Source organism: Phyllobates terribilis, unplaced genomic scaffold (genome assembly GCF_046119375.1).
Source record: "Phyllobates terribilis strain yellow unplaced genomic scaffold, ASM4611937v1 Scaffold_3__8_contigs__length_932513732, whole genome shotgun sequence".
NCBI lineage: Eukaryota > Metazoa > Chordata > Amphibia > Anura > Dendrobatidae > Phyllobates > Phyllobates terribilis.
This window is the reverse complement of record NW_027362763.1, coordinates 432,710,596-432,724,637: the sequence shown is the minus strand read 5'-3', so window position 1 is coordinate 432,724,637 and position 14,042 is coordinate 432,710,596. Positions and strand designations below refer to the sequence as shown.

Here is a 14,042-nt window from a genome sequence, read left to right as displayed (position 1 = left end):
CTTCAACAAAAGTATTAGTTTCAAGATGTGCATATTTATGCAACCACATTATTTTAGATATTTTTCTTTATCCACTTGAAAACATATCAGTTATTGTCTCAATGGATATGTATAGATTTATAGGTGTCATCAAGATGGAAAAAGTTGTGAAAGGATTCTTCTTGGTGTGACTATTTTACATGACAAAAACCTCGCATTTTTACAGTGCCACAAAGTGCCATTTTTTACGCAAAGTTTTGTAAACTTTTTACATCCACTGTACTTGTTGGCGATTTTTTTTTCAGTTACCGCATTGGCATAACAAGAAAAAATTGTTTTGGAGACTGACAAAAAAATAGAAAAAAAAACATAACGATTGGTCATAAATTCTTATAAAGAGAACACTTTCTAGACATACAGGAGCTCATATAAAGCACAGGAGCTGTATATTTGAGCTATTTTCCATAAATAACTCATATAGATTCAGAATATGATTGTGTACTTGAGCCCTGAAATGTAAGAAAGTTGTAAGTGTATTGTTATAAAGGTAAAAAAAAAATTACAAGCCCCCCCATCCTAATCTGAAAAGAAAACGCTATACAAAAATGAGAAGCAGACCAGTCCATTTGAGAAAATGCATAATCTGTATTGCATGCCAGTACACTGTGTGAGCTAATCCAGATCAAAGCATTATGTGAGCTGTTAGAGGCTCTGAGATAAAACCTAGAACTAAAGTGTTGCTTTCTCTAATTCCTCAAATACATGAAGATGTTTTCCGTCTTCTAATGTGTCAGCACTCTCTTTAATACTCAAATTCTGTGACATTATTCATAAAATGATTGCAACACATTTTAGAAGCTTTTCATAGAACATTACCCTGTGAAAATAAAAAGGAAAAAATATATAAGAAACCTTGAATGAGGTTAAAGGGAATCTGTCACCATGTTTTTGCTACTCCATTTGAGAGCAGCATAAGGTAGGGGCTGGGATCCTGATTCCAGAGATGTATCACCTATGGGGCTGCTTGTGGTAGTTTTTATAATATCACTGTCTTATCTGCTGCAGATCTAGCAGTTCTCTGAATGCTGAGCTCTTTATAACTCAGCCCACATGACTGATTGGCAGCTTTCTGTATACACAAGCGGGGTTATACAGAGTTTATAAATATGGAATACTACATGACCACAGGTTTACTCGTCCTAAAATGATAATCTCCTGCTGATAAAATAGTGATTTTATCAAAACTTCAGTGAGCAGCCCAGTAAGTGACACATTACTAGAATCAGTTTTTTTGTCTCTACATTATGCTGCTCTCAGAATAGGTGACAAAAATTTGGTGACAGATTCTCTTTAAACAGTGAAAATCAAATGACAGGAGTAGGTTGCTGAATGGCAATGAGTACTGTTTATTAACCCCTTTCTGCTTTGTGCCAAACATATACAATATATTCAAAGTAAGCAGTTTGTGTACACATGTAAGGTGCACTGATTTTGTAGTAGCTTAAGTGACAGCTGCACTCCCATAATTGCCAAGAGTAGAGAACGCTCTGATCCTAGTTACTGTTCCCATCTAGCTGAGTGCTATGTAAACAATTCATCTAACAACTGCAAACACTAAGGCTGAGTTCACACGATGCGTATTTAATGCGTTTCCGCGGCGTTTTTGCAGTTGCGTAAACGCCGCGGAAACGCATGAAAAACGCATGGTAGAAGGGCAGCAATGTTCCCCAATTGAAATCCGCATGTGCTGTGCCCATGATGCGGATTTTTCCGCAGCGTAAACGCTGCGCTCAAAAATCCGCAGCATGTCAATTAATTTTGCGTAAACGCGGCGTTTTCGCCGTCATTGACTTGCATTAGAACGCACCAATTCCGCAAGACTGCATCTGTACTTGCGTTATTGGCGCGTTCTAATGTGCGGATGGTACCCGAGTGTGGAGAAGAGGAGAGTCTCCTCCACACCCAGGTACCATTAAAAAAGCTGTAAAACAAGAATAAAATAAAAAAAATATATATACTTACCATCTGTCGGCCCGCGCAGCGCTCCTGCTTGGTTCCCGGCACTTGCAGTGAGTTGAAGGACCTGCGCTGACGTCAGAGTCATGTGACGGGTCACGTGACGCCGACGTCGGCAGGTCTTTCAATTCAAAGTTGCCAGCAGCCGGGAGAACGGAGTGTAAAGCAGGACAGCGCGGGCCATCGGAGGTAAGTATATACACTCTCTCGGGTCACACTATATAAATCCATGCTGTTTGCATGGATTTATATAGTGTGACCTAGTTGTCAAGCACTTTCCAGGTGATGCTAAAATCGTCTGGAAAGCGCTTGTCAATCTGCATGCAGAAACGCATGTGAATCCGCATGTGGATCCGCATGTATTCTGCAGGAAAAACACATGCACAATCTGCATGCGTTTTTTCTGCCAGGGAGATGCAGAAATGATGCAGAAATTTTCTGCTTCATTTCTGCATCGTGTGCACATACCCTAAATCTGTTTTTGGTCTTATTGACTTGTATTGTTTTAAGAACTTCCTTCCCAGATCAGACAGCTTAAATGGGTATTTTCAATGCTATTAAATTCCTTTAGTTAGCTAGACAGCTTGAAAACTGTTTGCAAAATAAAAGAAAAGTTTGCAATTGACTGGCTATTTCTTTGTGCTTTCATTCTCCTGCAATAAGACATTTTATCTTACATATTTAACAGCTTGTTCGGCCACCAGTATAAGCAGTAGCTACATTACTGGAGATAAGTTTACTACTAATATTCCAGTCACCTCTCCAGCAAATTGATTTCTATAAAGCAGTTAGCTGCTCAGCTTTAACCAACACCCTCGTCTCAGCTCCTGATAAGCTGCTGTTATAAATCTTGCAAAATGACCAGTAACAGCCTCAGTTACTTATGGAGCAGGTGTACCTAATCACAGCTCTTGAGTGTCATGCTTGTTTGAATACACTATTATCTCTAAATGTAAATAAAGTGAAACTGCAAACTCAGAACAAATCACTGATAGCTGAGTGTGTTACAGCAGCACTTTATAGTTCTACTAGTACTACAGTTCTGCTACTTAACAGAACTGTCACTCTGGGAGGAAAGCCTGTCCCACCAGAAAACACGAAGCAAAAAGACTGAAGAGCTCTGAGCAACTCAAAAGACAACTTGAGAATACCCCTTTAAGGCTAAGTGCCCACGATGCAGAAATGCTGCTGATTTTTTCTGCATCTCCCTGGCAGGAAAAACGCATGCAGATTTTACATGCGTTTTTCCTGCCAGGTAGAAGCTTTTGTCAAGCGTTTTTGCATGCGGGTTATCAAGCGCTTTTCCAAGCGATTTTAGCATCACTTGGAAACGTGCTTGACAACTTGGTCACAATATATAAATCCATGCAACCGGCATGGATTTATATATTGTGAGCAAGTTAATAGTTAAAAAAAGAATAAAAATAGTAAAAAATAAAAAAAAAACATTATACTCACCTTCTGATGGCCCCCGGTCTCCTTCTCTGGTGCGTCCAGTGTCTTGAGCGGCTCGCAGTGGTGTAAAAGGATCTTCCATGACGTTATTTAGTCATGTGACAGGTCACGCGACTGCCGACGTCAGCGTGACTAAATGATGTCATGGAAGTTCCTTTTACACGATTGCCAGCCACCGGGGAGCCAGGACGCACCGGAGAGAAGACCGCAGGCCATCAGAAGGTGAGTATAATGTTTATTTTTTATTTTAAATTCTTTTTTTTTAACAGGTACTATGGTACCCGGGTCTGGAGGAGAGTCTCCCCTTCTCCAGACCCGGGTACAATCCGCACATTGAATCCCTTAATAGCCGCATGTGCACATGTAGTCATGCGGATATTATGCGATTCAATGCAAGTCAATGGCGGTAATTACGCCGCGTTTCAACATATAATGCAACATGCTGCCGATTTTTCCGCAATGATAATCCGCAGCGGAAATTTACGCAGCATGTGCACAGCACATGCGGATTATCATTGGTGACCATGGGGCACGTATTACCAATCGTTTTTTAAGTGTTTTCGCTGCGGAAATTCTGTGGCAAAAACGCTTGAAAAACACATAGTGGGCACGCAGCCTAAGGAAACATTGATGCCAGCTGTTTTAACCTATTAAAAGCTACAGTGGATAGTATTTGAAACACTTATTTGGTATAAAGGAGGAAGCTTTTTGCTTGTTACCCACAAGCCCTGTCATAATAATTTTAATTTGATGACTTTATATGGACATCTGGCCCCAGTGCATAGGTCACTACTGAGGCCATTGATTAAGTGCAGTGGTCACACAATTGGGGACCTGGGCAGTATTGCAATGGGAGTGTCAAGGGCTCAGTAAGGTATTATTTATTTTAATATTTTACAGTAGTTTGAGAGATTTAATAAAAATAAATGGACAACCCCTTTCAATAACATAAAAAACACACTAAAAAGAATTAATGGAAATATTGCAGATGTGGTAGAACTATAGTCACTTATTATTCTCATTATATTAAATGTCTCCAATGTATAAAAGTGTACTCTAAGGGAACCAGTCATCAGATTCGTGCTGCCCAAGATTCGGACACTGGTGTCATGATTACAGTCATGTATGTTTTACTCTGAAATTCTGCTGCGTTTCAGAGTGAACATACTTTGAAAGGCAGGTTAGGAGAGGTCTTTCACTACGTGTGCACATAGGGAGAGACCTGTCAGTCTAAGGTATCGGGGCAGAGAGAAGACAGCGAGGGACCACATCAGACTGGTCACCTGAGGCACATAGTTCCTAGCCGGCTTTTCAAGTATTTTTTCTCAAAAAACGCTGCAGCATTTCAGAGTAAAACATACAGGGCTGTAATTGGGCTTTGATTCATGCTGTGGTTCGGGCAACATGAATCTGATGACAGGTTCCTTTTTATCATATAAGTTGCAATAGCTTTAAAAAAAATTCTGTTTTTCCTTCATTTACAGGTTTGATAGATTACAATTTCCATTGCTTTCGTAAAGCTATTCAGGAAGTGTTTGAGGTAAGGGTAAAAGTACTCAGATCTCGCAAACACCTGAGTCAAATTCGAAAGAGCAGAAGAGCTGCCCCCAATGGTACACCAAGAGTTCTGAAATAGAGAAGAGTTCGAGAAAGCTGCTAAATCTGACAGTTTCAGCTTTTTTCTTGTACAGACCTATGTTTGTCTAAGTTAAGGATAATTCTAATCCTGAGGATTCTTCATAAGGGACTTTACCTTATAGACAATCATAGTCATATATAGTATTAATAATATATCGCCTGATCGTCACACCAAGGAGATTGCACTATGCTCTCATGTAAAATAAGGGAAACATTAAACACAACATATTCATGGTGCATCCACTAATGTCTATCATTGGTTTAACAGATCAATGTAATTTGTTTCTTTGATGTAGCATACTGCTAAACATTTGCACAATGTACATGATGCGACTATAAAACACAATAGGATAGTAGAATAAATATTTTTTTAGGTTTTCAGATTTTTATAATAAAAACATTATTTTTGCACATTAGAAGTTATAATGCACTTTTATACAGCTAATTTAAATGTCTGAATGTCAGCTACATATCTAAATATGCCTTCATTTAGGGGACAAGATTGATATTGTGATATTTTAGTCTACTTCATTTATATCTTAAACAGAGACTGTAGTGTTCAATGTTCAAAGCATAGTAGTGCCCTAGGGAATTTCACTCTAGAAGGCCCTTTTACATGTATAAATTTACAGTATGTGCAATACACACGCTACCAGAATGAGTATATGTAGTGCCTACAATACAGAGCTGTCTATGCTGTGCTTTCATACTAGCAGTATGCCGAAATGAATAAACTTACAGCTTGACCGTGATTGTATTTTGACATGTCAAAGGTAAATGGGTCACTGTCGTTTCTACAAACTTTGTAGAAGTAAGTAGTACAAGCAAATATAAGAAACTTATCAGAGAAATCTGCTTCTTCCTCCACTTATTAGCGACTTCTTTCCTCAACTGCTTCCTGAACAAATCATTTACTCCAAAACACAGCTACAATACATATTGGTTAAAACACTGACTGGCAGCACAAGAGTATCATATTCCAGCTGCTTATAAAAGTCTAAAGAGAGGTGATTTGAGGATGAGCAGAGTGAGAAGCTGAGTGAAGAAGAGAGGCACAGGCACACACACAGACCCAAGCAGCCACTTTCTAGTAAGTGTTTTATCTCATCCTAATGCTGAATTCACAGCTACACTGCTCAGTGCTACTGTATAATGTCTCCATCCACTAGTTTAGAGACAACTGAAAATTAGAAATACTGCATGCAGAGAGAAAAACTGGTGAAAATTCAGGTTAGAAGTTATACAGTTACCAAGATAATGAAATTTCTCTTGTACTCACACAGAACAGCCTATTCTGAGCAGTCACCTGAAATGATAGGTATGCTTTAAAAGGAGTCTGTCACCCCCAAAGCACAATTGAAACTAAACACATAGTCATGTAGAGAGTATATCTTGTCCCAATAAAAATCATACCTATATTGCATAAATATGTCCTGCCGTTGTGCAAAAAAGGCTATTTATTCCCATATGCTAATTAGGTTGCCTAGTGTACCCTTGACATGGCTGAGTAGCTTCACTGCACCATTCCATCTCCTGAAATTGAATACCCCACCTCCTGCCCTGCTAATTGAGAGGTGTAGCTTGCCAAGAGACAACGCTGTTTCAAGAGAAAGCTCGTGCCTGTGCTCACTCACTATTGGAGTTCTTAGATCAGAGTGCACACACACAGATCTACCTTCTCTTCTGCAGCCGCACACTACAGTAGTGGAGCGGCTCCAGCAGAGACGAGAGAGCTATGAATGCCTGTTTCAATCTAGGAACTCCAACAGTGAGTGAACGCAGGCACCAGTTTTCTTATGAGACTGTGCTGACTCTAGACAAGCCACCCCTGTCAGTCACATGTGCGGCAGACGCAAGCTTTCTTTTGACACAGTGCTGGCTGTTTGCAACCACCAGAGAGGAAGGTGGGGTATGCAAATTTAAGGGGTGGAATAGTGCACTATAGCTGCGCAGCCACGCTGAGAGTGCTCCAAGCACCTTAATTAGCATAAGAGAATCAAAATTAGCCTATTTCACAATGTAAGGAGACATTCATACAATACAGGTGTGATTTTTATAGGGGCCAAGTCATCTGAAAGACTATATGATTAGTTTAAATTCTGTTTTGAGGGGGACAGACTCACTTTAAGACCAGGTTCACACATTCAGTATTTGGTCAGTATTTATAAGCCAAAACCAGGAGTGCAGCAATCACAGGACAAGTATAAGGCCACAGCCCCACTATCAGTATTTGGTCAGTATTTCTTCTCAGGTGTGGGAGCCAAAACCCGGTGAGGAGCAATCAGAGAAAAGGTATAATAGAAACAAGTCACCAATTCTGCATTTATCACCCACTCCTGGTTTTGGATCCCACTCCTGAGAAAAGATACTGACCAAATACTGATAATGGGGCCTTTAGGCAGCTTTCACACTTTCAAAATATGGGTATATGTTGGTGACCATGTTATGGTGGCAATGCGGAGACCAGCAGCATAATGTATATGGTAAGGTACGCCCCTATTATGAGCATGTGAAAGTGGCCTTAGTGCAATTACATTCCATCTGCTACGTGTGTGTGTGTGTGTGTGTCTGTGGAGACCAGCAGCATAATGCATATGGTAAGGTACGCCCCTATTATGACCGTGTGAAAGTAGCCTTAGTGCAATTCCATTTACGTGTGTGTGTGTGTGTAGGGGTCAGTTACACCACATATAAGGAAGTGTCTCTAGAGGACTTGGTTAACCTGTAACAGACCACTGCACTCAGGGGTAATGATTACAGTGCAAGAAACAAGGATGTCAATTTCTTGATTGTTCATTCTGTAGTTAAAGATTATAAAACTGGAAAATAATTAGAAAAGTGTATAACAAAACCATGTTTTTTCTCTGCTCTAATTATCCAATGTTTGTATAAGATGATAACCTATCATGCAGCCACTTTATGTAGCATATTTTTTGTAAGGGGCTGGGGGGAGGGCTCATTGATTGCTATACAGCACTGATCCAAAGGGTTCTGATTTGCCTTCATTTCCAAAGTTTATGTCCTTCTACACTAGTTTCTTGTCATATTGCCCTAGTGTGTAAGCAAAGTGAATACATTTGTCCCTAGGAACAGAGACTGATGTAAGCATTGTAAGTGAATTCATTCTGTGTACAGTGCTGCAGGATATGTTGGTGTCATGTAAATAATCACCAATAAATTAAGTCATTAATTCAAAATGCTTTCTAATTCATATTATCAGTGCAGTTAATATTTTTTTTTATAAAAAGCACACAGCAGTAAAAAATGTTTTAGTTTAGCACAATTAAATGTGTTTTCAGAAGATTAAAACATGGAAACAAGTGTGTAAGGGGAGAGAAAAGGGGAAAGTCTGAAAGAGATAAAAATCAGTCTAATTGAGAAGAGGAACCATTAGGAGAAGTCTGTAAGATAGACTGTGTGAGAAGGGGGAGTATTGAGGTCTCTGAGACTATGACATAAGGGTCAGTCTGTGTGAGAAGGGGGGAGTATGGAGATCAGTATGTGAGACTATGGAATAAGGGGCAGTATGTGTGAGAAGGGGGGACCATGTGGAGCAGTCTGTGAGACTATGACATAAGGGTCAGTCTGTGTGAGAAGGGGGGAGTATGGAGATCAGTATGTGAGACTATGGAATAAGGGGCAGTATGTGTGAGAAGGGGGGACCATGTGGAGCAGTCTGTGAGACTATGACATAAGGGTCAGTCTGTGTGAGAAGGGGGGAGTATGGAGATCAGTATGTGAGACTATGGAATAAGGGGCAGTATGTGTGAGAAGGGGGGACCATGTGGAGCAGTCTGTGAGACTATGACATAAGGGTCAGTCTGTGTGAGAAGGGGGAGAATGGAGATCAGTCTGAGACTATGGCATAAGGAGGCAGTCTGTGTAAGAAGGGGGGACCATGGGGAGCAGTCTGTGAGACTATGGCATAAGGGGCAGTATGTGTGAGAAGGGGGGACCATGTGGAGCAGTCTGTGAGACTATGACATAAGGGGCAGTCTGTGTGAGAAGGAGGGACCATGGGGAACAGTCTGTGAGACTATAGCATAAGGGACAGTCTGTGTGAGAAGGGGGAGTATGGAGATCAGTCTGAGACTATGACATAAGGGGCAGTCTGTGTGAGAAGGGGGAGAATGGAGAGCAGCCTGTGAGACTATGACATAAGGGGCAGTTTGTGTGAAAAGGGGGGACAAAGGGGAGCAGTCTGTGAGACTATGGCATAAGGGGCAGTCTGTGTGAGAAGGAGGGACCATGGGGAGCAGTGTGTGAGACTATGACATAAGGGGCAATCTGTGTGAGAAGGGGGAGTATGGAGAGCACTCGGTGAGACTATGACACAAGGAGGCAGTCTGTGTGAGAAGGAGGGACCATGGGGAGCAGTCTGTGAGACTATGACATAAGGGGCAGTCTGTGTGATAAGGGGGAGTATGGAGAGTAGTCTGTGAGACTATGGCATAAGGGGCAGTCTGTGTGAGAAGGGAGCAGTCTGTGAGAGACATGGAGGCATAGGGAACAGTCTGTGATGGGGAGGCAAAAGGGGCAGTCTGTTAGAGAGATGGAGGCATGGGGAGAAGTCTGTGTGAGGTGGCCTTTAGGAGCACTTTGTGTGAACGGCGCATGGAGAGCAGTCTGGTAAATTGTGGTATAAGGGGCAATCTGTGTGAGAAGGTACGACCATGGAGGGGGAGTATGAGAGAGAGACTGTGACATAAGGGCAGTCTGTGTGAGAAGGGAGAACTATAGGGAGCAATCTGTGAAAGAGATTGCAACATAGGGGCAGTATATGTGAGAAGGGAGGACCATGGGGAGCAGTCTGAGAGATTGCAGTATGGGGAATATTCTGTGTGAGAAAGGATCAGAATGAGGAGCAGTCTGTGAAAGAGATTGCAGCATAGGGAACAGTCTGCATGAGAAGGGAGGACCACAGAGAGCAGTACATGATGGGGAGGCAAACGGAGCAGCGTGTGGTGAGAGAGATTGAGAGAAGGGAAAACGTTTGTGTGAGGGGCTAATAGACTGCTCCCAATGCGCCTCTCAAACAGAAAGCTCCAAAGTAATAAAGGTGGGCATAAGAGTTTTTCCAGGAAACATATTTTTTGTAACATCAAGGAATACTTTGAAATTTAAAAAGCACTACTCACCCATTTAAACCCCTGCCACTCCAGCATCATCACTCTGGTTGTTCCCTACTTGTCTTTTTATTTTGCTGATGATGCTAAGTGCCGTACATCCACAGAGGAAAATTTCCAACTGGAGAAACAGCCGATAAAATCAATAGATCAAAAGAACTGCCTAAAGGGAACTTTCCACAGTGAAAAGGGTTAAAACAACCTGATACTGTGGAGGTCAACAAGCACAATACGGCTGGGGTTAAACGGGGACATGTGTCACGCCACAGCAATTATCTGAAAAGTCATGTGACAAAAACATCTGAGTAACATGTCTGCGATTTGCTGTTGTGCGACGATTTTAGTGGTTTGGTTTTGTTGTAAATAAAACAGCCAAACTGCAGATAAGTCGCATGTCGCGTGCGACTGGCATTAAAGTCTAGGGCAAGTGTGTCATGTACAATTTGTGAACAGCGACACAAAATCCAACGCATTTGGAAACATATACAACTCAGTGACCCAGTATATAACAACACAACACCATAGGAGTTCATTACATTTAATGTTGCAATGTTTCGCTGCGATTTCAGTGTTGGGTGGCACATGTGGCCGTGTAGCACAGGCCTAAGACTATGTTCACATGATGTTTATTTTTCAGGCAGCCAAAAACATTTGGTTTTCAAGTGAAAGACACTTTACGCTGGCGTTTTGTAAACCTGAAGTGTTTTTGGTAGTGTTTTTAGAGCGACTTTTGTACTGATGTTTTCCAGATGATTTTTTAACTCCATTGAACAATGAAGAAAATGCTAACAGTTTTGAGCCAAACAAAAAACACTCAAAAAGACGCCCAGATGTCTTTTGAGCCTTCCCATTGAATTGTATTGTAAGTATGGAATGTCTTCAGGGTGGAATATCCTTGAAAAATGGTCTGCTCGGTTCTTTTGAATGCTTGGAGTTTTTGGAAATCTAAAGTGGTTAAAAGACACTCAAGAGTCTGACCATACTGTATGATCAGCAAGTTATTTTTACATAGTCATGTTCATTCTTTTGATTTATTTTTTAGCACTTGTTCAGGCAGTTTTCGGAGAGGATCAGATCCAAACTCGCATGAAAAAAAAGGGTGTGTGAACATACCTTAACGGCTACTCACTGTGAGCATGTGATGTGGCTCTAGTGATGTGAAATGATGTGGGGTTTACAATATTTAAAGGTGTTGTCCGCCACACAAACAACATCTTCTCAAACACCATAGGTTCCCCATGAAAAATAATAGCAGCTATACTCATCTCCAGTGATAGAGTCATTCCAGCGATGTCGGCATCTATTCTCCCGTCCCTTGTGTGACATTGTTACCGCCAATCAGCAGACGCTTCCCTTTCACTTCCTTTGGATGAAACAAACACCAATAGGAAATGAGAGCTGCACCCAATCAGCAGATGCTTCCCTTTCACTTCCTTTGGATGAAACAAACACCAATAAGAAATGAGAGCTGCTGCTGCTCTCTGACTTCTTCTGGATGTCACTTAAGTCCAAAGTAAGTGAGAGGGAAGCGGCCGCTGATTGGCTGTAGGGCGCACATGACAATTATTATGTCATGCGAGCCCCGGGAGAGCAAGCGCTGACATCACTGGAACGACATCCGCACCAGAGGTGAATATAGCTGCTATAATTTTACATGGGGTAACTATGGTTATTGAAAAGGGGTTGTCCAACTAGTGGACAGGCCCTTCAACGCTATCATTTCAACTGTATTTACATGAATCTCACTGTCAAACCCACATTAAAAAAAAGTTTAAAAAATGCGGTTTCTAACATTTTGATGTGGTTTTGGATGCATTCTTCACAACTCCATTTTCATTGTGTTTAAGAAAAGAAGGTAACGAAAACACAATCAGACAGTGCACCAGCCAAAAAAATTATCTAAAGCCTTAACTAAATATTAAAAAAGACGGGCCTGATTTATCAAAGCTTTCATGACAGAATTCTGTTGTAAAAGCTTTGAAAAGATGCAAAACATAGGCACAACTCCGAGATGCTACAAAATTTTGAGACTTTTGGCATTTTCACACCAGTTTCTCTCAGCTCCGCCAACATGAGTGGGACTGGGACGGGATGAGGGCAAAATACCACAGTTCTTCTAATTTATGACAAGCTGTGGCGTTCCCTATGCCAGAGATCCCACTACAGTACCTGAATAGAGTAAGATTTCTGGCATGGCACCTCTTCGTGAATCAGGAATGTCTGACTCCAGCACGTCCCCTCATCAAGACCTATGTGATCAATGCCAGTCTTGCTGAATTGGGCTCCACATGTTTTTATAAATCAACTATTGGGTGTTACCAGTTGAGGGTGTGTCTCTGCAGTCCAAGGCTGCATTCACATGTTTCAGCTCTGTTGCGTTTTTTTCCTCTATTGAGCCAGAAAAGGAACTGTTTTGTCGTGTTGAACAATGATGCCTTTTTGTCACAATCACAGTAAAAATAAAAAAGAAACTGTAACTGCAAAGTGTGAATGCAGACTTTGGCTAGGTTCAGATGGGCATATTTCACTGTGAAATACATCCAACTGAATGAAGCACTAGGTCTCATGCAGACGTTCGTGGATCCTGGTCCGCTAAGTCACAGACTGGCCATAGATTTCCTAACCCGAGCATGACAGCCTCATAGAAATGCAGTAATGGCCATAAGTGTTGGAAATTGTTCCAGAAAATGAAATATTTCTTCCAGAAAATTATTGCAATTACATATTTTGTTATCCACAAGTTTTTTTCCTTTGTGTGTATTGGAACAACACAACAAAACAAGAGAAAAAAAAGGCAAATTGGACAAAAATTCACACAAAACCTCTATAATGGGTAGGACAAATTGTTGGCGCCTTTCCAAATTGTGGGTAAACAACTTTGTTTCAAGCATGTGATACTTGTTCAAACTCACCTAGGGCAAGTAACACGCGTGGGCAATATGAAAAAAACTGAAACCAGATAAAAATGGGAGAAGTTGACTCAATCTTTCCATTGTGTGTCTGTGTGTGCCACATTAAGCATGGAGAACAGAAAGAGAAGCAGAGAACTGTCTGAGGACTTGATAACCAAGACTGTTGAAAAATATCAACAATCTCAAGGTTACAAGTCTATCTCCAAGGATCTTGAAGTTCCTTTGTCCACGCACAACATAATCAAGAAGATTACAACCCATGCACTGTAGCTAATCTCCCTGGACGGGGACGGCAGAGAAAATCTGATGAAAGGTTGCAATGCAGGATAGTCCGGATGGTGGAAAAGCAGCCTCAATCAAGTTCCAAAGAAATGCAATCTGTCCTGCAGGCTCAAGATGCATCAGTGTGTACTATCTGTCGACATTTGAATGAAATGAAATGCTATGGCAGGATACTCAAGTGGTCCCCACTGCTGTAGTTTGCTAAAATGTACAAACTCCTTCTGTGAAAGCATCTTGAGGACAGAGGAGACCAAGATTGAGCTTTTTAGTAAAGCACATCATTCTGCTGTTTACCAAAAATGGAATGAGGCCTACAAAGAAAAAAACAAAGTACCTACAGTCAAATATGTTGGAGGTTCAAAGATGTTTTGGAGTTGTTTTGCTGCCTGTGCACTGACTGTGTGCAAAGCATCATGAAATCTGAAGATTACCAAAGGATTTTGGGTGGCAATGTAGTGCCCCATGTCAGAAAGCTGGGTTAGTGTCCTAGATCATGGGTCTTCCAGCAGGACAACGATCTCCCAAACATCCTTCAAGAAGCACCCAGAAATGGATGGAAACAAAGAGCTGGAGAGCTCTGAAGTGGCCAGCAATGAGTCTGGATCTAAGTCCCATTGAACACCTGTGGAGAGAT

The 14,042-nt window shown here is 41.3% G+C and overlaps 1 protein-coding gene across 2 annotated transcripts in view; it reads left to right on the top strand.

Moving 5' to 3' along the window:
• RRAGD (Ras related GTP binding D) overlaps positions 1-8,263 on the top strand; it is an 87,607-nt gene extending 79,344 nt beyond the window's left edge. Inside the window, exon 7 of one of the 2 annotated variants that reach the window (XM_073675700.1) lies at positions 4,935-8,263. In XM_073675700.1, the coding sequence (XP_073531801.1) occupies positions 4,935-5,086 (152 nt within the window). In that variant the 3' untranslated portion in view covers positions 5,087-8,263. The remainder of the gene's footprint in view (positions 1-4,934) is intronic. The other variant, XM_073675699.1, reaches the window with a different exon arrangement.
• The last annotated feature ends 5,779 nt before the right edge of the window (positions 8,264-14,042 follow it).